At 44.6% G+C, this 22,808-nt stretch overlaps 1 protein-coding gene across 2 annotated transcripts; it reads right to left on the bottom strand.

Moving 5' to 3' along the window:
• Positions 1-1,982: 1,982 nt before the first annotated feature.
• On the bottom strand, positions 1,983-19,073 carry LOC134459273 (speckle-type POZ protein-like B). 2 transcript variants are annotated; one of them, XM_063211577.1, is made up of 12 exons: positions 18,885-19,073; positions 15,980-16,095; positions 13,365-13,515; positions 13,031-13,152; positions 12,205-12,356; positions 11,291-11,418; positions 7,852-8,029; positions 7,560-7,615; positions 7,300-7,422; positions 6,563-6,705; positions 5,452-5,505; positions 1,983-4,937 (listed from the first exon to the last, which is right to left on the bottom strand). In XM_063211577.1, the coding sequence occupies exons 3-12, from the start codon at positions 13,440-13,442 to the stop codon at positions 4,793-4,795; spliced, it is 1,179 nt and encodes a 392-aa protein (XP_063067647.1). In that variant the 5' UTR covers positions 13,443-13,515; positions 15,980-16,095; positions 18,885-19,073; the 3' UTR covers positions 1,983-4,792. The 2 variants fall into 2 exon arrangements, with proteins under 2 accessions (XP_063067647.1, XP_063067648.1); XM_063211578.1 differs by lacking the exon at positions 15,980-16,095.
• Positions 19,074-22,808: the final 3,735 nt, after the last annotated feature.

Here is a 22,808-nt window from a genome sequence, read left to right as displayed (position 1 = left end):
ATTAAACAATACAAAACCTTCCACTTGTTTTACACAGACGTTTAGCCCAAGGGATCGCTCTCTGCATTTGTTTAACTGCAATGGCATGCATATTCTCACAGACTTCGGGCTAACCTACGGCACACATGCATAAAGTAATTAAGTCTTGTCCATTTTAAGTCTTTTCAAAGTATCTGCATTTGTTTAGCTTGCAATGGAATGCATATTCTTACAGACTTCGGGCTAACCTATGGCACACATATAGTAATTAAGTCTTTTCCATTTTAAGTCTTTTCAAAGTATCTGCAAGTTAATGTTTATTTAAAATCACAGTAAATATCTGATGACTTATAAATGACTGTCATAGATAGTTAGATAATGGATACATGTTATCTACAACTTCAGATCAAAGCCATGCGCTTGGCATACCAGAAACATTACCTGGATCCCACTCAGTAGAAAACATTATGGAGATGATATACGGTACTGCAAGTATGCTGACTCAGTGAATTTGGCCACATTTCATCCTTTTGTGCAGTTGCATGTAAATTACTATTCATCGTATTAACATCTAAAAGAAGACAACGCCTGTTTAAAGGTGGCAGAAATACAAAGAAAGAGCCAATGTCTGTGTATATCTAATATTTAGTCATCGGAACACACTAAGGCTGTGTCTCAAATGCTGCACTTGTGCACTTTAGGCACTGTTTTTCAGTGCCTAGGACGCTCACGCTGAAAATTTCAGTTGAGCCAGTGTACTGAAAGTGCCAGGATGATCCCCTAACAATGGCGGAAAAATGCAGTGCTTGAATGATGGACACTGCATGCACTAAAGGCCGGCCATATTGACAATGACACGGAGGAAATGTGGCACTCAGTTCAGTAGAAGAGTTTGGTCAACAGTCTCCTAATTCTGTAAGTAATGTCGATGGGACACCAACCTTTTCATGCCAACCAAAGTATTGTATGTGTGATTGTTGTCCTTTGGGGTGAAGGACATGGAAATGCAAGCACCAGACGCTGTGCATTGTAAACAGTAGCCAACTCATATTTTGGCGAGCTAATGCCATGCTCAGCCGTCACTTCTAGCGAGGGCACAGTGCATTTTCCTGGTGAACCAGAAGCTATGTGTTGACGCCCAGGGGGCTGGGCTACACAAACAGGCTACTTGTTCACCAGGAAAACAGTGCATAGTGCTCAATTTTTTCCACGACACTGCACTAAAGACCTCAGTGCACTGTGTGCACTGTGCACTGACAAAAGTATATAATTTGAGACATAGCCTAAGACTCTCATATGGTTTTCAACCGAGCTCCAGGTCACTGCACTCCACACGATGGAGTGCTTCCCATAAATTGACACAGCACCACAGAATGAAAATTAAGCACCACAAATTGATTCTGCCTCTGCCTTTCTCTTTCTTTTCATTTTGGGGGAGGTGTATTATTTTTCAGATAGGACAGTGGAGGAGAGACGGGGAAGGATCGGGGAAGGACCCGGGCCGAGAATCGAACCCGGGTCGCCCCTGCACAGCAGTCCAGTGCCCAGCCGCTAGAGCCACGGCTGGGCTGCCTCTGCCTTTTTCACAACAGTTCTTTGGCTGAGAGAGAGAGATAAATCAACAGCTTTGCATACATGTGAATGGGGGTTCCCACCCGGTACACACATAACCCTGGCACTGGCCCCATGTCCAGTGACACAATGCTACTTGGTCTGTGGAAACACTGCATTGACTCTGCTCGTGCTGAAATTCACCCATTACGTTACACTTAGATGATTATCCAAAGCAACTTGGTTATTTACAGGGTATTGGTTACAATTCCTGGAGCAATGATGGGTTAGGTGCCTTGCTCAAATTTAGCACATCAACTGTAGATGGAGGTGTAGGGGTGAGATTCGAACCTGCAAGCCTCTGATCTTAAGACCACCTTCCTGACTATTAGGCCACGGATGCTCGTCACAAATCCATCCCAGACTTCAAAAGACCAAGTGAAACCTTTTTTTCCTGCATTTTAATTTCAAAGCATGAAATCATAATTCATTAATTCATAAACCACGATACAGCTTTTTATCCGAAAAGACAAAGAAACTCAGCCGTTTGATCAATTAAGCAAAGCAGAATTGAACAGAAATGAGAAGACCATAGTTCAGAAAGAATGCAATAGGACATTAACACAAACTTTTTGTAAACAAAAAAAGAGAAGTTGGTAAACAAATCTTCATATTTACCCAATAGTTAAGGAGGAGGTGCAAAATACAGACATCTCAGGATTCTTTTTTTCTGTGTAATATCCATAATTACATACACTTGTAATACATCACATTTTCATTAAAAAAAGAAAACAAAAAATGAACTGGAGGTCCTCAGTGAGTGTTTCCCTTTCATGGGGTTACCACTGTGGAAGTTCTTTTTTTCTTTTGTTTTGTCGGTTTCAAGATGAGCAGCATCACCACTTGAGACTGGTCCAGAGAGACAGGAGGGAAACTCACAACGTGACAAGTCACACCCCTGTCCCCTTCACGTCTGATACTCCACCAATAAGAGAAGATGGGGAGAGGAGAGGACAGGTAAACAGGGGAGTAGAGAGGGGGAGGAGCGGAAAGGGGAGTATAGAATGAGAGAGGAGAGGAGGAGGAGGAGAGGAGAGCAGGGGAGGAGAAGGGAGGGAGAGGGAGTCAACAGCTCAAGATGGGCGACATTTTCCCACTTAATTAATTCCTGACACTTTGACTGACGTGTGACGTGCGGCAAAAGTCCAAAACGCACCGCCACACAGTCATGTTTTCTTCTTCGTCCTCTTTCTGTCCAACTACTGCATTGTGGGATACTAGTGCAATCTGGAGAGGCCTGTGTTGGCCAGCCCTGGCAGGCAGGCACGGGGGCACACACACGAAGACCAAGACAACGTCAGGGGTAGGGGCTGTGTGTGTGCATGTGTGTGTGCGTGTGTGTACTGAAGAAGCAGGATATCAAGGACAGGGATGGGAATAGACAAGATTATTACTATTCTGATTCCATTATCGATTCTGCTTCACGATTTCGATCCTTTATCGATTCTATTCCCGAACGGTTGTCATTAGATTAAAAAAAAAACAGGATTGCTGATTACCAATCATTACCGATCACAGATCCGGAATCACAGTTTTTTTTCTTGCAGAGGGTGAACCATTTGTGGAAATATTAATTATTATCTATAGATATCAATAATTATCTATATATAAATGTTTGCCACAATCTTCCAAATTGGAAATGTATTAGCCAATATATTTTTCAGACTGGAAATATATTTGGTATATTCACAAACTATCGCAGAAATGTACTGGATATGTTTTTTAAACCTTGAATTTAAGTCATGGAATTCAACGATTGAACTGAAACTGCACCCTTAAAAACCCATGATATGGCTTTCTATGAGCCTACTACACACACGAAACAAAAAAATAGTCACTTGAGATGAACAGGCAATAAGTACTTTTGAAACACAGCACGCATCTGTGACAAAAGCCCCTCCTCTCTCTGTCACTGTCCGCTCTAAGATTGTCCACTCTCCCTCTCTGTCCCTCACGTGTGGCAGTCCAGGGCTTTTAGCGAGTAAAAACTAATCAGGCTTTTGATAGCAAAGAAAGTAGAATGGATAAGAAAGCTCTCATGCTGGAAAATGCATTGACCACAGTGTAGTACAGGGGCATAGCCTGAGGACACGCATGGGCAGTCGGTGCGACGCCATGATGGATAAAAAAATGTGACACCGGAAACGATGCAAAATCGGTTGAAAGAGGATGTCCGATTGTCAATGTTTAGTTTGTGGCCAAATTAAGCTATCAGTCAGCGTTAATTGCGGCGGATAATTAATTCACGGTGTCCTATGACCTGATCCACACTCCAGCCGGGCCAGCCCTGGTGGTAGTGGCATTGCACTTTACCATGCCACCAGTACTGACCGTAGGAGAAGAAGGGGACTACCCTCACGGCCATGCCGTACTACACTCTGATGACGCAGCCATTAAAACTTTAAAAACAATAACGATGGCATGTTTGTACTGTCTACTATATGATAATAAGTTAGCTAACTGACGAGTCATTTGCAAATCGCAGACGTCGGGCAGACTTTGTGTGGCTCAGCAAAATAAGACCATATTGATGCAGATAATATTTAGATATGAATGGTGAATATAAAGAGGGAATGTGCAAAAAGGGAAAGGCAAGAGAAGAGGCATTTATTTGCCCATGAGTTTTATCTCTATTATGCACAGCAGTGGCGCCAGATGTAGGCAAAAAGAAAGTTGCGTTAGGAATAAAGTCTAAAATTTAATGAAATAATGCCTTCTGCTTACTGGAATCGATGAGAGAATCGCTAGATAAAAACTATTTAGTGGAATCGAAACACACAGAACAGAGTAGGTTCTCGATTCCCATCCCTAATCCAGGAAGGGGCTGGCGTGAAGTTGGTGGGGTGCGATAGTTATGTCAGTTTAAGGCCATACCAAAAAATAACAGGTGGAGTCGAGTCAACGGTCCAAGACGCCATTTTTTTCCTGAGCCGAGGAGCAGAGTGGAAGCGGATTGCCATGTTGTCAAGAGGCTTTGACACCCCCACTCTCTGGCTGAGAGCAGGGCATCATGGTCTATGACAAACACGGGGAAGTGGTGAAAGTGTGCATGTGAGAGCTTGTGTGTTTGTGTGTGAAAGCATGGAGTAAGAGCATGATGCTAGGGCGTGTGTGCATGTGTGTGGAGGGGGTAGGACTCGTGTCTTTCGGCAGTCTGTGAGAGTATAAAGGGATGTGATGGGGGTTCATCAGCGGCGGGGGGTCAGGACTGTTTTAGGCGTTTCCTGGGCAGGCCGAAGGGGGGGCACTGGGCGGAGGCCAGCGCTCGGAAGGCCTCGGCCACCAGGTGGGGGTGTGACTGGATCATCGCCTTCCAGCCCGCCGTCTCCATGATGTCCGCCGCGTGACTGTAAACACGAAAACACACAAGAATTACAATTGTGGTGAATTACAATTGAAATACAACAAAATGATTACCATCCTAGAGCAATAACACACCAAATCTGGGACAAATTCACAAGACAGTTTGAGGCCTCAAATGTCTATGTCACCAGATGTAATTTACAGCCACTTGAAACTCATTGCAATTTCCAGTGTTCTTCAAAGGTGTGTGACGTCGCGTGAGAAAAGCCCATTACACAACAAAGACATTAGATACCCCACACCACACATGCATCATCAATGAATAATGCAAAGAGATTAACAATTGCAACATCCAAATATCTCGTCACCACTGAACATTCAGGACTTACACAATCATAAAGACCTTCATCACCCAACTACACACATCATCATCATCATCAATAAATAAATAATGCCTTTGGAATTCCAACTCGGTGGATTCTGCTACTTCGGGTTAAAGAATGGCATTAAAAATTAAGGAATTTCAAATGCAACGTTTAAAAATAGCCATGTGCTCACCTGTTGTTCCAGTTCTTCCCGTCTTTACAGCCTAGCTGCCTCAATACACTACATCTGCAGAGGAGAGAGACAGAGAAACATTACATGCTTTTATTCAACGTCAATACACTACTACATCAGATGTAACATCTACACAGGAGGGGGGAGAGAGAGACAAGAGAGAAAGACAGAGAGGAACAGGATAAGAGAGCTTATTGTCGTCTCCCAGAGAGAGAGAGAGAGAGAGAGAGAGAGAGAGAGAGAGAGAGAGAGAGAGAGAGAGATCCCTCGTCCCGCTTGTCAACATGGAAGCATTACATGACATGCTTTTATCATAAAGTGAGTCAACAATATATATAGATACAGCAGGGCTTTTTCTGAACGGGGAAATAGGGGTGCTCCACCCTCATACCTCCGCGGGTGCACCCTCATACTTCTTTTTATATATATACAAATTACTTTTTTGAGCTCCCCTAGTAAATTCCCCCCTTCACCGCCCGCAACCTGCCATGATGCTCCCTCATGCCAAAAAATCCTAGAAAAAGCCCTGCACAGTATGTAAAGGAATACAGAGTAAACAAAGACATAAGGAGCAAGCTAGGGATGCAAACGATTAATCGATTAATTCAACTGACAAGAGACCCAAGTGAAATGGGCATGTGAGGAGTGTGTGTGAAGAGGGGTGTGAATAGTGGGAATATTTAAATTTCGGGGGGGAAAACGCCGCTTATCAATTAATCGTAAGTCGATCGATATGACTATCAACTAATGATTAATGAATTAATCGATAATTTGCATCCCTAGAGCAAGCATATGACATATGGTTATCTTATCTCACAGAACGGTGTCATATACAGTGCACACTGCTCCTCTTTCCACTGGTGTGAAGGAGAAGTAAATACATTGTGCTTTTGCATGTGATGGCTGATGGCATAACAGGTGTGTGTTTGTGTGTGTGTGTGTGTGTGTGTGTGTGTGTGTGTGTGTGTGTGTGTGTGTGTGTGTGTGTGTGTGTGTGTGTGTGTGTGTGTGTGTGTGTGTGTGTGTGTGACCTGTTGTTGAAATCTACGGCTTGTGCAGTGTGTGTGTGTGTGTGTGTGTGTGTGTGTGTGTGTGTGTGTGTGTGTCCTACCTGTTGATGAAGTCTATGGCTTGTGCTTTGAGCTGCTCTGCGCTGTGCAGATCTGCCAGAATCAAGATGTCCGCCACGTTCTCCACCGAGAGACTGTTACACAGGGCCTCCTCACACATGACTTTTAAACGCTCCAATGCATACTGTGCACACACACACACACAGCAGAGAGAGAAAAAGAGTGTTACACAGAGCTTCCTCACACATTGAGAGAGAGAGAGAGAGAGAGAGAGAGAGAGAGAGAGAGAGAGAGAGAGAGAGAGAGAGAGAGAGAGAGAGAGAGAGAGAGAGAGAGAGAGAGAGAGAGAGAGAGACTGTTACACAGCGCCTCCTCATACATCACCTTTAAACACTCCACACGCGTACTCCGCATACACGCACGCGACACATACATGTTACACAGACACTCTTAACGTAATGAACGCTGGGAGGCTTATGATTATATTAGGTCAAGGGGATGTTTATTCAAAAAAGTTTGTGAACCACTGGTCTAACGTGCGTGTCTGTGTGGTTACTGTAAGGTCTCTGCATGTATTTCTAATACCTGTTGGATTTCTTTTAAAGTGTGGCAAATAAAGCAGTGTGTGCGCATGTGCGAGTTTATAAATGCAGTGTGGGGGCACATTTGAGTGTGTGTATGAGTTTGTAAATGTAGTGTGTGGGTATGTTTGAGTGTGTGTATGGGTCGGTCAAAGTAGTGTGTGGGCATGTTTGCGTGTGTGTATGTTGTGTCCCACCTTGTCTGCAGCAGCTAGCAGGTTGTCGGCCATCTTGTCCAGGTTGGGGGCCTTCCCCGTGTAGATGAAGGCCATCATCTCCTTAAACACACACGGCTCCACGTCACTGATGTCCACGCGGTTCTGTTGGGGACGCAATGCACCATCATTTACCATAACTGGAAAAGCTTCTATTGAAATTCCATATTACAGGAATTCCATGACCAGAGGGAAACCTGTAAATGTGTTTTTTTTTATTCCAATTTAGACTGATAACTCACCTTTTTACTCTCCTCCATCTTGTGTTCAAACATGGCATTGAATACTGGAGACCTCGCTGGAAAAACACGGAAGCGGAAATCAACATAAAATATAATGCATAATTGCCATACAGATGCTCAGTTAAACGTTTCGTATAACCGCATTAGTGTACAAATTATTACAAGAAGTTAGACTTACATTCCAGCATCACCTGAGTATATCCACCTAAAAATCAATCATTTCATCACTCAAGACTTAAGTCTTACACTTTACAAACGCATGCGCGCGCGCACACACACACACACACCTCACCTGCTAGTATGGACTTGTGTGCTTTAAACTCCTGCCCCCCTACAAACAGGCTGCAGTCTGTGAAGCGTGACCCCTCCCACAGGCTCCCCAGGTCATCCGACAGCTGGCACTCCGGCACCTTCAGCACGTTCACGTTGGACTGGCCAGAGATGTTCACCGAATCCTGGACAACACTCACCTGGGAGTTGGAGAGGAGAAGACATAGCAACAGTGTGAATGCAAGCTGTGTGTGTGTTTTAATGGCCGAAATGTCCACAGAGTCCTGCACCACTGCAGTGGAAAACGAAGAAGCAAAACCACAGTGTGAACCCAAGTTGTGTGTGAGAACGCTACTCTCTCCATAAAAATCTATCGCCGTTAAAATTGAGCCACGTTAACGATAGTTTTGACAGCAATAATCATCAATTCACACGTTATTAAAATCTTAAATCTTGAGTGTTTCCCCCTTCAACCCTCTTTTTTTTTCAAACTTGTCACTGAGCCTCAGTTTTGACGTCTTGCAAAACAACCCTGTCCTGTCGTCGGCATTTCCTCCCAAGGCCCTGGCGTTAAAGCACATGGTCAATTACTCCCCTGGGCACGGGGGGAGGGAGAGAGAGAGAGAGAGAGAGAGAGAGAGAGAGAGAGAGAGAGAGAGAGAAGCAGGCAATCCCTCAAGCCATCAGGCAGCTGTAGGAAGCGGTGGGTGTGAATATGGCAGTGCGGTTTAAACGCTAACCGTGATGGATCCAGCAGGGGAAATTGGCTCGATCGATAGCAGGCCTGACTGATGCCGGCTGAGACAAATCACACATTCGTTCGGTTGTTCATTGGTGTGATGAGCGGGCGGCCTTGGACACATCCGGTCACTCCTGTGTGTTATATTTACTTGTCTTTAGTCACTCATTGATTTATTAATTTGAGGGGTCATTGCCTTGGGAATCGGTTTTATATTTGCTCTTTAGAAAATGCGATAGGTCAGTGAGTTGCATAGACATGGTCCATGTGAAAGTGTTACTCTAGCCCCATTTGCATACATCAATTACAGAACATGAATGCAGTATTATAGGGAGCAAGTAATAAAAAAAGGTGTCCACATGGTGTATGCAAGTATTTTTTTTATTTCTGATTTGTTTTTTGGCTTTTATGCCTTCACTCAAAATAGAACAGTAAGAGAGAGTGACAGGAGAGTACTGGGAGAGATAGACTGGTGAGGGATCAGTAGAGGACCTCTGGTCCTGCTCGAACAAGGGTCCCCCGATTTGATAGGGTACCTTAAGCTACATTCACACGCGTTACTCGCTTCTCGCTCATGGAATGTTCGCTTAACTGCCACTGCAAAAGCGAGAAGAACTGTCAATAATCCAAACTCTACATTCCAATTGACCACTTGCTTACTCGCGTTTCTCAAAGTTAGAATAATTTTATCTCGAATCCACAGACATCGCATCGCTGGTACTCGCCTCGACTTCTCGCTTCTCTAGAAAACATAGATCAGGGGTGGGCAACCTTTGTGACAACGAGTGCCAATTTGAAAATCTCTTGTCATTGACCGTGCCACCCTATGCGTGCCACCCCTCCCACGAGTGTGACATTTGTGTGTCTGCATTTTTGCTGTAACTGCATTCACACCTAAAATCACACTAATAGGCCTACTGCAATAGGCCCAATAATAGTAATGCAGTAGGTCTAATAGGCTACTGCACTGAAACGGCAAATTTCTTTATATGGCAGTACAACTAGGGCTGGGCAATATGACGATATATATCGTTATCGTGCTATAAAAGTGTATATCGTGACCTTTCTCCTATATCGTTTATATCGTGATATTCAATTGTATAAAATTACTATAATTTAATTACATTTCATGTTGTCACAATACACACTATACGTTAATGTAACTGTAAAAATAAGAATAAAAAGATCCATTTTAAAGAAAAGTTGTTTTGCGACATGAAAAAATAAAGAGCAAATAAAGAGAATAACTGAAAACGTATGTAATTGTTGATCTATATCGTGATATATATCGTTATCGTGATATAAAGTAATCTTTATCATGATATTGTTTTTTTTCCATATCGCCCAGCCCTAAGTACAACAGTTTTAAGGAGTACAAATAATGATCTTTAATGGCACAAATAGGCACAAAATAAGAATATGAATGGATAACTTGATATTTAACATGAGCTATATCACACTGTGGCCAATTATCTTACATTGAATTATCTTACATTTAAATGACTTTGTCAACATGCAGTATATTTCTCACATTTCAGTGTTTTCAATGGTACATGTTCAACCCAAGAGCCCAATTCAATAGCCAATGTAGTAGGCCTACAGTCCCTGTTGCCACGGCGCTTCAAGGGTTAATTTAAATGCAGCGGCAAGTTGCGAGAACAATGAGGGACGCTGGCAGTCTAAAAACATACAAGACAGCTGGAAGAAGTGGATACACAAATACAGTTATTTATGCATCGTTTTATGTTGAATAATCAACATTTTGAGAGACAGCAGTAGCACTTGCTTTGCGCACGGACACAAGTGGGAATAGGAATTCAGAATTAAGCAGGAGAGCCGGTGTAAAAGACTATCTTGGGCCGTAACAACTGGTGACTGTAGATGTTAGAAGCAATGGTGATTGGTCGTAAGTAAATGTCACTCTTAATCTGGGGCGTATTCATTCAGACCAGGATTGAGACTTTCGTTTTGACCAATCGCTGTGTTTATATCATCCGGAGTCGCCAGTTATAGTCTGTTACACCTGGATGAGTGAAACACTTCTAACGGTTATTTTCAAAGATAATGAAGCAGATGAAAATTATTTTGCCATACGATCAAGACTCGCAGGTGTAGGCCTATTCTACAAATGCCCGATGTAATTTAGTCCTAATACAGACGTTGAGGCAGCGTGCACGCGGCTTCTTTCTCTTTCTCTCTCTTTTAAAAAAAAAAAAACTAAAGTGTTGTTTGTTGCGGCTCTCCCCTGTTAACGGTCATGGAGCTGCTTTTATTTTCATGATAAATCAAGATGATCACTAGCCATGCAGAGAGCTTAGTGGGCTTATAACAGCTTTGACACCTGAAATTATCCAAATCCATTTTTGTCGGTTAAACTCAGATTGATGTTTCTTAACGCACGATACATGATGGCACGTGACATCAGGTCTTAAATGGAGGCAAGTAAATAGTTATTTGCTTTTAAATGTGAACTTGTTTACAGTGAGGACGTTTTAGCAAACAGGGTTCAGAATTGCGTAAAGGTATGGAACTTTTGGGCATATTGCGTGCGTGCCAGTGATCATGCCATCACGGGTGGCACATGTGCCATAGGTTGCCGACCCCTGACATAGATATTGTATTGACTTCACTCACTGAGCGACTAGTGGCAATGTGTGTGAATGCCCCGTTGGCCGACTGGGCCCCAGCGCCTCCAAGTATTAATTCATGAACACAGCCGTACCTCGCAGAAGAGTGTGAGCTTGTCGTCGGGTAGGAGCCCGTTGGCCTCATCCAGGAGGAAGTCCCGCCTGATGAACTTCTTGAAGCCCCAGTCCTTGCCCTGCACGAAGCGGTAGGCTCTTTGGCTTTCTGCCATGGGACAAAAACACAGGTTCACACGTCAGCATGACAAAACTGCCTGTAGCACAAAGGGCTAGACTAGTATTGAGTTTGTCTGTAAATCTTGGGCATGTGTCTCATCTGTTTGTTTGTGTTCAAGGCTCAAAACCCACCAACCGACCAAATGCTGATGAAAATTCAGTTTGGCTGGTAGAAAATTTACTATACACTTTGGCCCATTCATGAGTGTGTGTTTCGCTTGTAAGATTAACGTCTACCAGCGATTAGAGCCCTGTTTGTGTTGCATGCCATCTTGGCCAGAACCCTCTGGGAGAAGAGATTTAATAGCTTAACCTTCCTGGTTAAGTAAAAGGTCAAATAAACACTAATGAAACAATAAATGAGCACAATAAATAAACACTAATGAAACTTGATATAAAAATAGAATGCTCAGCACATAGCATAACAGAAGTGTTCCCCCGAGATCAGTCGGCTCACGGCCATATGTTAACAAGAAAAAATTGAATGGTCACATTTATTGATGGGTCATTGACGTTTATTTGCAAGCAGACATCAGGGTGCCCTGTACATTTAGTTCCAATTAGTAATTTATAATTATAATAAATTATATATAAATTATTAACAATAAATAAATAAATTATAATAATTTGATTCATACAAGGGTGGCATTAGCTGTGGTTGTACTGTACCCCTTGACGTCTGCTACCGGTACTAATAAAAACATCAATGGCCCAGATATTGAGTGATGCATCTGATAGAGGATTGTTAAAGGTTAGGCACTTCTGACCCACTCACCCATGGCTTTAGTTTCTTCTCGTTTGGCGTTGAGTAATGAGAATTTGAACTTGGCCCGGACTTCACTCTTGGGGCAGCTCACCAGCAGTAGATACAGTGATAGGTAGTCTTTACTCTCCTCATCTAGCCCTTTGGGGTTCACACGCAAACACCTGCAGAGAGAGGAGGAGAGAGAGAGAGAGAGGGAGACAGAGAGAGAGAGAGAGAGAGAGAGAGAGAGAGAGAGAGAGAGAGGAGGGAGAAATAGACAAAAGAGTGGAGGGGTGAACATATGGAGAGAGAGAAAGAAAAGGAAGAGAGAGAAAGAAAAGAAGGGTAGGGGCGAACAGAGAGAGAGAGAGAGAGAGAGAGAGAGAGAGAGAGACAGAGACAGAGAGAGCGAGAGAGGAGAAACGCAAAGTGAGAATGACAGACAGAGGGAGATACCAGAAAGAGGAAAAGACAAAAGGAACTCCCATGAGCATTTATGCGAGGACGGCTAGAGACAGTTTGAAGCTAGACTGTGTCTGTGTGCATCACAAAGACGTGCCTATCAAGCGATCTCTTTGAGCATGTGCATTTCAAAACAGCAATGATTAATGCCACTCCGTGTGCGTGTGCGTGTGTGTGTGTGTGTGTGCGCGTGTAGTTTGTCTGCTTTTGTTTCTGTGTCTGTGCAAGCGTGGTCATGTACTGTACTGATGTTCCCGTGTATGAAACTGTGTCCGGGTGCGCGTGCCTGTGTGTGTGTGTATGAAACTGTGTCCGTGTGCGCGTGTGCCTGTGTGTGTGTGTCTATGTATGTGTGTGCGCGTGCATGCGTGCATGCGTGCGTGCGTGCGTTCACCATTTCATCTTGTCATTGGGTCCGGATGAGAAGGTGGAGCTCTTCAGCACCTCCCCCATCTCCTCTCTGCAGAAGCTGAAGTTGTTGATGGTCCACATGTAGGAGAACTTCACCACCTTCACCTGCAGAGACAGAGAAGAACACCAACAACAGTCAACACCTGCACACAAGTGTAAGTTTACACTCACAGAAGGATAGACAGAAAGAGATAGTCATTGGAGACACTTATCTGGTCTCTTCTCCTTTTGCTCTGTGCAAACTGCCCCACTCTTTAGTCCTTACTTGACTCTTTAATAGTGTAATACACACGTGCGCGTCCTGTGCTGTGCCGTACCTGTGTGTAGCACCAGCTCTCAGCTACAGGTCCGGGCGTCAGGTCCCCGGGGGGAGGGGGGGTGGGGACCCGAGACATGGCCACCTCCGGCTCCAGCTCCACTACGGCCCTGATGCCTCGCCCTGCCTCCAGAGAATCACCACGCAGCAGCCTTCACACAGGAGACACAAGGGAGAGGGGAGAGCAGAGTTATTAACCAGAGAATCACCACACTGCTTTCACACAAGAGAGAGGAGAGCAGAGTTATTAACCAGAGAATCACCACGCAGCAGCCTTCACACAGGAGACACAAGGGAGAGAGGAGAGCATAGTTATTGACCAGAGAATCACCACACTGCAGCTTTCACACAAGAGAGAGGAGAGCATACTTATTAACCAGAGAAGCACTACATAGCAGCCTTCAAACAGGACACAGGAGAGACAAGGGAGAGAGGAGAGCACGGGAGAGGGGAGAGCATAGTTATTAACCAGAGAATCACCACACTGCTTTCACACAAGAGAGAGGAGAGCATAGTTATTGACCAGAAAATCACCAAACAGGAGAGGAGAGGATAATCATTAACCACAGAATCACCACACAGCGGTCTTCAAACAGGAGAGAGAGGAGAGACACAGCACTGCTATTAACAGCACCAAGACACATAGAGAATCACCACAAACCACCGGCCTTACAGGAGAGAGGAGAACATAGTTATTAGCCAAAGAGTCACCACACAGCCTTTAGACAGGGGAGAGGAGAGAGGACAGTTATCAACAGTGTCAAGACAAAAGCCGCCTTCACACAGCAGGCACTGTACAAGCCCCAATACACACAGCACCTCGCCTCCAGACAATCACCTTGCAGCCTTCGTAAAAGGCCACAGACAAGACAAGAGAGACAGCACAGTTAATCCAAGAGAATCACCACTCAGGCTTCATCAAGAGAGCAGAGCACTAAGTCAAGGTTATTAACCAGCACCAAGTCACATAGGACCATCACCATGCAGCCTTCAACAGGAGAGACACAGAAGAGACACAGCACAGATATTAATCAGTACCAAGACACGCAGGCCTCACCACACAGCCTTTAAAACACAGAAGAGCACAATCATAACCAACACCAAGAGCTCCACAGCTATTAACAGACATAACACTTTGACACATTTTTATCCTCATCGTTATTATCATCTAAAATAGGCTAATGTTTCGACATCACATGTGTCTTCATCAAAGACCTTCACTGTCGGGCAAAAAAGAAGCATGACAATGGTTTAAAATGTGTGTACTTTTACAAAGTGGAGCGCAGATATTATTGATTTTGTGAAGTTGTTATAAGCTACACGATAGTGTTGTTATCACACGTTGCATTGTAACATAAAATCTTTATTGCCAAAAGGTAGGTAAGAAGGGCCGTCTGCATGCAAGTGATAACTCGGGCTTGGCTGAAGTCAAGGTGGAAAACAAATCCTACTGTAGGTGCAAACATAAATCCAACAACAACAAAAACAAAAACAAATCGCCTGACTGCCCCAGGACAATTTGGCAAACAAGGTCCGTGCCTGTGTTTGTAAAACCACAAAAGGTACCAAAGTGAGGCGTATTTGGACTTAGCCTATCCTGCAGGACAGAAGCACAGCCAGAGCGAGCTTTGAGGAGGTTTTTAGAATATTTATGTATGATTAATCCAGCTGGCGTTGCTTGCCGTTTGTATCACACTGATCCAAGAACTGGACAGACTAAAGAAAATGTTGTAGTATTGTTCATGTTCAACCTGCTCTTGAAAGGCCATTTCTCAAGGTCTTTTGATAACGAGGTAAGGCCTCTTCCTAAGCGAGTTTCTGTCTGTAAGAGTTTCCACTAACGGCAGAAATGACTAATTTGCAATAACACACGTCTGCATTGGGTTATTCACCTACCTACCTACCGCTGTGCTTTCTGCACTATTTTCTGCAGAGCTGCATAGGAAGTAGAGGAGGGAGCATTGGAAAGTCCCTCATTTCACTTTCATTACTAACAGACAGACAGATGGCAATTTCTTGTCAACACTCAAAATTCATTGAATGTTTTTTTGTTTTTTATTTATTGAGCAGTGTCTGTATGTAGGTTCCTGTTCTGTATGCATGAGCTGTCAGTCAGGTGAAATGGGGCGGTAGGCAGAGGAGAGTGACAGCACTTAATATATTGTTCAGCCACATCAGCCATCACCAGGGCAACTGACAGCTTTGGACCAGAACCTGGACAAAGTCATCTGAAAGCCCTGCGCACTTAATACATACAATGTAATAGGAAACCAGTCCTGGGGCACCCCCGTTCTCCCTGTGCCTGGGCCAACTGACCCCTGTGTCCTCCTCACTGCTGCCTTCCCTGGCCATCACCCACCAACACACACACTAACTCACTTCTCTGGTACTGAGTGACTGAGGCCTGCTGCCAAGAACTGAATAGGCTAAGACAACCAAACACCACAGCAATAGAACGATTGTTCTTCACCGTTGTTGTGATGGTGATATTAACATCAGATTGGACACACACAAGCAATTTTCCTATGCCTGGCCTGATTCAGCAGTGAGTGTTTAAATCTGAGAGGGGCCTGACTTTCATGCTACGTGTGTGTGTGTGTGTGTGTGTGGTCTTACTTTAAATCTGGAGAGGGGCTGGGCTTTCATGCTAGCTGCACCGGCATCCCCAGAGATGCGGAGAAGGTTACAGGGGGTCACAGCATGCTCATCACAGACACTCTACTGGGCTCATCCTAGAGGGGGGGGGAGAGAGAGAGAGAGAGAGAGAGAGAGAGAGAGAGAGAAACATAAATGACAGTCATGTGATATTTATATTTTATTACAGCAATTTAACTGTACAGCCTACTCCAGTTCAGCTCTAATGACTTATCACTGCATGTCCTAGCCAGACACCATTGTGTTTTTCAAAGCTTGTTGTGAACTTTGACGTAACCACACAGTTTACAAGAATGCAGGCCTAGCCTTCCAACATCCAGAGAGAGAGAGCAAGAGAGAGAGACAGAGACAGAGCCAGAGCGAGAGAGAGTTATCGTTGGCTCTGGGGAGGGTGTGGTGGAGGAGCAGACGAGAAGAGAAAAGGAGGGTGTTGGGGTGGGAGGCTTTTTCACGTCGGCAGCTTCCCAAAGGCCATGACTCAACATGCCCTCACTAACCCCCCATCCCCCCAAAAAAAAACAAACGGCCTGCCTGAGAATAGCCAGTCAAACTCCCTAGACCACAATGCAATGTCTTTCAAGTCATGAAACATCACACACACGCGCACACACACACACGCACACAAAACATCAATGGTGACAACAGCGTTTCGTCAAACGCAGGTTGCTCACACACACGACAAACATAGATCACCAGCAGCATCAGGGCTTGCACCCCTGTCACTCCTGTTTGGCAGCTCCATGTGAACTTGTAAATGGGCTAGCAGACAGCCGGGGCGAGCAAGCCAGGGAGCGGCGGAGTGGAGTGAACGTGTCTGTCAACATGACAAGGCCTAAATCTGGCAGAACGTCTAGGCCTAGTAGGACCTACAGTTCAGGAAATAGAAACAACATAAACCCTGTTTTCTTTTTTTTCACCGTGCCGGTCTCATTACCATCTCCTGGCAGAAGAGATGTCACCTGTCATTTACAGGTGGTGGTAGACAGAGACGAGAGAGAGAGAGAGAGAGAGAGAGAGAGAGAGAGAGAGAGAGAGAGAGAGAGAGAGAGAGAGAGAGAGAGAGAGAGAGATCCCTCGTCCTGCTTGTCAACATGGAAGCTGCCTGCCAGGACGCGTCCCCTCTGTGCCACAAACCTGTCCCTGCTCCTGTCATTACAGCTCTCTTGTGGTCTAACAAGAGCTGATGAGCTCACACTCCCACCCCATCCAAGAAGAGGCCTTGCCTTCCTAAAAACCAAAACATGCAATCAACATCGACGGCACACAGTACACCACTCAACATGTTCTGCCAAGCAAACCATTAACGACACTCTCACTGGAGTTGCATGTGGTCGGGCCTGCTTCACGTGTGAATGTTAGGTTGGTTCGACCTGGTAGATATTTTCCATGACAATGTCTGGAAGCTGTTACCGGAGGAGGTTGATTCACCAGAGCCGCTTTAAGATGAAAGTTCCAGAACATGTTGTTTGGTTAGATGTTTGTTTAGCCTGGTTACTTTATCAACATCACTTTCATTCAATATTCCAAATAAGCCCTCAAACCTTACACTGGGTAAATATGCTATTCAAATACACTGTGTCTACAATAAATCTGGACAATACTGAATGTTAACTGAATATTATGCTATGGCACATTTTCTTCTTTTGTTCTACACGTCAGACGTTGAGCTACTTTTCTGGTTCATGTTTTAGGTGTTTGTGCAGGTGTGTGTAGTTGTGAGCAGCACTTTTGTTGGTCTGATATTTCTTATCTCACACAGAAATCAGTTCAAACTGGATGACTCATAACAAAACGGCTCTGGTCGTCTGATTACTGAAATGGAGAAAAGACTGGCTTCCACCCAGCTGTTTCATGTTATAGTTTAGTATCGCATCTGCAATTTGGGCCTATGACGAATTTTCCCTGCAAGCACGGCATCTGGTAAAGAAGTCATCGTAACAGTTGCAGCTGTTAATCTGTGATGATAATTACACCATAATGGTAGTTGGGCAAAAAAAATTAAATGGGCAAAGAATTTGCACGAACACACACCAGTGTAAAAACGACTCGTGGGAAACAGAGGTCGTTGGTGACAAGTCAGCAACACAATAAACACACAAGTTAACAATAACAAAACTTCTTGTCTGAAACGTTGTCTATCATAAATCTTGATCTGAAACAGCAATTTCAAGGTAGCCAAATGACGGAACATCTTTTTAGGCATTATATCCAAAAACTCAACAGGATTGTTGATTGATTGTTGGTCTGCATTGCAACGTTTAAATTTACTTTGTTTCATAAAACCAGTTGGTCAGTTTCACACACTCAACATGCTAAGATACAAATAAAGGGTGTTTCCAGTTTCACTGAGAAACATACATTATATTACTCTTAAAAGTTTCAGAAGTTCTTTCCATACACGCCACACCGTTAAGTATGATTATACAACTCAACACAGAGTGTTTCCAATGGGTTGGTCTCTCCATATTTCCAAACATATGATTCCACCAACAAAACAGAAGAACCATTAGCACGCCAGGCTAGCACGCTATACCGCTTAGCCTGGCCTCCATTTCTCAGAACAGTCCAAACAAGAAACTGGCTATGCTTGCCAAGTTAGCTCGCGCTGACACTGCCAACAAAAACAAAAGCGAAATCAGATGTCACGACACAGCCTCGTTCTTAATGGTTACAACTGATAACACATAAGATCATCTTCAAAGACGCCACATCAAAGTTATGAGTGACTCGAAGTCGAGCGACGTTCCTTTGTGTAATATTACCTAGCATAAGTGGAAGCCAGAACCGCTGAAGTTAGCTGGAAACGTCAGCTAAGCGGCTAACGCTAGCAAACCTGAAAGGTATTCAAATTTAATATAAGACTTACAAATCGTTCCCATCCCGTCTCCACTTCGGACTGAATTCAAGTCCTAGGGTAGTTCACCGGTATGAGTTTATAATTGTGACCAGTACAATAAGAAATAACTTTTGGCCCTACTGATTGGAATGACTGATGTTTTCAAAGCACATAGCGGTGCACTTCTCTGTCCTGCAGCTTCCAAGGGAATGTACGCATGCGCCTGGAACAGCTGCTCGAGAACTTCCTCTTCTTTGTCATTTGTTGCAAATATTTTTGATGCACAGCCAGGAGCTTTCACTCAGTAAGTAAAACACCCTGATATGTACAATTAACAGTTGTATCCTAATGGGAATGGGATGTGTTTGGAACTTATTGAAGTACATGCAGGAGTTAATGGTTTAATGGACACATTGTTCCCTTGGGATAACTTTTACAAATCACGGCAGAGAGGCTAATGTTTCTTTTGATCAATGACACCTCATTGTTCCTCTTTCACTGATTATGTGTTCCTTTTACTTCATGTCAGCAACTGTTTACATTTTATATTGTAAAATAGTTTTCAGTTGCACAGACTGTAGCCTATCATTACTCATGTGTGCATCACACTGTTGTCCAGTTGGCTTCTTCTTTTGCTGACTGGCTGCTTATGTGTTGCCAGTGTTGTTGGCAGAGATGTGCAGTAATAGCCTGGTCCTGACCATCCCATAATACTACCATTTCATTTCGTATTTATGGTCTGGCATTTGTTTGCTCTGAAGCGATTGTAGGAAGCAGGAAGTTTGCACTCAGTTATAGTTTGAAATTATTGGACACCTCTCACCCAATCGCTGGCAGTTACTCAACAACAACATAGTGCAGACCAATGGCTCTGGCGCAGATGTGTACGTCATTGTCACGAGCGTTCTCCCCCTTTCGTCCCCACGTGGGGGGCGTATTCGATTATTGGCTGTTTTCTGGGGGGGCGTTGCAATCAAAATTCTACTGCTCCAAGCACTCCACAGAGAAGCACGGCCAGACTACAGTAGTGGAGCCAATCCTTTGGCGGAAGTACGTAGGATGGCTCGCGAGGCTAGTGCAGTAAAGCCCCTTCTTTAATTTTCACAATGGCTCCTTTCCTGGACCGCAGACGTATAATGCATTTTCCGGTATGTCCAGTGGGGACGACACATCTGTTGATGTCCTCTGTGGTGCAGAAAGTAAATTTAACACCCGCCCCCACCTTCTCTCTCTCTCTCTCTCTCTCTCTCTCTCTCTCTCTCTCTCTCTCTCTCTCTCTCTCTCTCTCTCTCTACTTTGAGATGTAAATACTGTATTATTCCCGTAATCTGTCTCCACACGTCGCAGCATGACTGACCTGTTGAGACTGATGGTGATTGATCAGTGACTACAGTGTCACATTGACAACATTTTCCAATGTAGGCTATAATGCAGTATGGAGTAGGAAAGTCAATGTCAGCATGATGTCTTGTAATGTTCACTGAAGCGTCTGAGGAGCTATAGGGCCCTCGTGCTAATCCTCTGGCAGGTACACAGTAACAAAAACATGTAGCCTGCAGCCTTCAGAGGGATGCAGTGGGAGAGGGAGAGAGAGAGAGGGAGCGAGAGGCAGAGAGAGAGAGAGAGAGAGAGAGAGAGAGAGACAGAGAGAGAGAGAGAGTGGGAGACGGAGGCGGAGAGTGCTGGAGAGAGACAGAGACATACAGTGGGAGAAGAGTAAACTACTGGAGAAGAGAGAATGTGAGCGTGTGTGTGTGTGTGTGTGTGTGTGTGTGTGTGTGTGTGTGTGTGTGTGTGTGAGCGAGAGAGAGAGAGAGAGAGAGAGAGAGAGAGAGAGAGAGAGAGAGAGAGAGAGAGAGAGAGAGAGAGAGAGAGAGAGAGAGAGAGAGGCTGAGACAGAAACAGAAACAGAAAAGGGGAGAGAGAACGAAAATGAAAGGCAGAGAGAGAGAGAGAGAGAGAGAGAGAGAGAGAGAGAGAGAGTGAAAGGGAAAAGCGAGAGAGATTGTTATACGGGGCCTTTCTCCCGTTCATCCCTCTGGCTCCACATAACCCATTTAGGAGTCTGAAGCTCTCTGTCAGATAACAGCTGCTTGGCTCAAAGACTCTCTCTCTCTCTCTCTCTCTCTCTCTCTCTCTCTCTCTCTCTCTCTCTCTCCATCTCTCTCTCTTGTCTCTCCTCTCTCTCTCTCTCTCTCTTTCTCTCTCGTCTCTCCTCTTCCCCTTCGTCTCTCTCTCTCTCGCTCTCATCCCTCCTCTCGTCTCTCTCCTCTCTCCTCTCTCCTCTCTCCTGTCTCCTCTCTCTCTCTCTCTCTCTCTCTCTCTCTCTCTCTCTGACTCTCTCTCTCTCTCTTTCTCTCCCTCTCGTTTGTCCTCTCTCCTCCCTCTGTCTCGTCTCCGGCTGCCAGAGCCGGCCTTGATCTGCTGCTGAAACAGAGCAGCGTCTTCAAGCAGCCGTGATTAGGGCCTATTGGCTTACCCACCGAGAAAAACAAAGTGTCATTTCATGTGTTTTGAAGACCTGACATGAATTCACCCCGTGTGACGCAGCAGGGAATGAAGCAACTTTTCTTTTTTTTTGCGGGAAGAGATTGAGAAGTTGTGAGGCAGCTGTGTTTACATCGTGTTGAAGTTTAAGGAGAGATCATTCGTTCGGTCTGCCCCCCGGTGCCTCGTGCGCTCCCGACCCCCACCCCCACCTCTCCGACAGTTATAATTACAGGTCTTAATTAAAGTCCATTGTTGGAGCCAAAGACTCAAATCCAGAGAGCTGTAATGAGGTTTAAAACCTTTGGCGAGAGAGAGACACAGTTGCGAGAGATGGAAAGAGAGGGGGAGAGGGAGGTAGGACAGAAGGGGGAGAGCAAGCAAGAGAGAGAACATGAAAGGGAGAGAGAAGGGTAAGGCAAGGGAGAGTGAGAGATGGATGGACATAGAGGACAGGGGAGAGAGAGAAAGATAGCAAGCGAGTGAAACAGAATGAGAGAGAGGGATAGAAAGAGATAGTCCAAGAGAGAGAAAGCTCTAGCTTGAGAGCAAGGATGGAGAGAGGAATGTGAGAGAGAGAGAGAAAGAGAGGGAGAGCTCTTTGAGAACATGGAGGGAGAGAGGTGATTGTGTGGGTGTGGGTGGGTGTGTGCGGTAAGTACATGTCAGAGAGATGTGAGAAGGGGGGTGAGGGTGAGGAAGGAAAGAGGGAGCAACAAAACCAAGAAGGAGCACGACAGACATGAGCGATGAGCACTATGCACAGGGAAGAGATATAGTCTTGCTTGTTTATTATGCCAACACAGCTCCAATCACCACACTCTTTATCCTGAAGACTATTATAAACCCCTCCGCTGCTCCCCCATGCTACTCTTCATTACCACACTAATTAGCCTGTTCTTTTCCCCCTCAGTAAATATGTAATAGCACACTAGATAAAAGGTTACCGTTTTATTTACACTTGTTTCGTGAGCCTGATTTTATTCAGATCACACATGTATTGGACCTGAATGGCATATTAGCCAGGGCTCACTTGGAGAAGGGGCAACAGCCTCAATGGCATCACCCTGGAGAAAAAAATAAACATAAAATGAGTTTTTTTTTTTTAATGGTTTATGCGGGGAGTTGGGTTCTTATATTTTAAAAACCCTTGCTGAAACCAGTGACTGTGCCTTGCCACTGAAGGATTGAAGATTTTTGCTTTTTCGGTCCAGGCCATAAGCAAAAATTGTGGTTGTACAGTTATTTGTTTGTCAGGGATGAGTGATGTCTGCTCAGATGGCCCTGGCTATACATATTACAACAGGGCCCAAGAGCATCCTATAGCCCAGTGGTTCTCAACTGGAACAGTCTTGGGACCCACCATTTTCCACTCTCATTCGGTCACGACCCATTTTTTTTAGCGTTCAGGGCCTCATTTCCGAAAGGGCCTTAAGTACTACTTAACGCTACGTGCTACTTAAGTTC

This window comes from Engraulis encrasicolus, chromosome 12, assembly GCF_034702125.1.
Source record: "Engraulis encrasicolus isolate BLACKSEA-1 chromosome 12, IST_EnEncr_1.0, whole genome shotgun sequence".
Classification (NCBI taxonomy): domain Eukaryota; kingdom Metazoa; phylum Chordata; class Actinopteri; order Clupeiformes; family Engraulidae; genus Engraulis; species Engraulis encrasicolus.
Note: the sequence above shows the minus strand (reverse complement) of the source record. Positions and strands in the feature narration are given on the sequence as shown.

What these genes read in the sequence shown, in the direction of transcription:
- LOC134459273 (XM_063211577.1), bottom strand. Translation starts at nt 13,442, where the DNA reads ATGTCTCGGGTCCCCACCCCCCCTCCCCCCGGGGACCTGACGCCCGGA. An exon ending in TGCTAGCTGCTGCAGACAAG is followed by an intron (nt 6,706 to 7,299) that starts GTGGGACACAAC and finishes GTGTGTGCACAG; the next exon opens with TATGCATTGGAGCGTTTAAA. An exon ending in GCCATAGACTTCATCAACAG is followed by an intron (nt 5,506 to 6,562) that starts GTAGGACACACA and finishes TCTCCTCTGCAG; the next exon opens with ATGTAGTGTATTGAGGCAGC.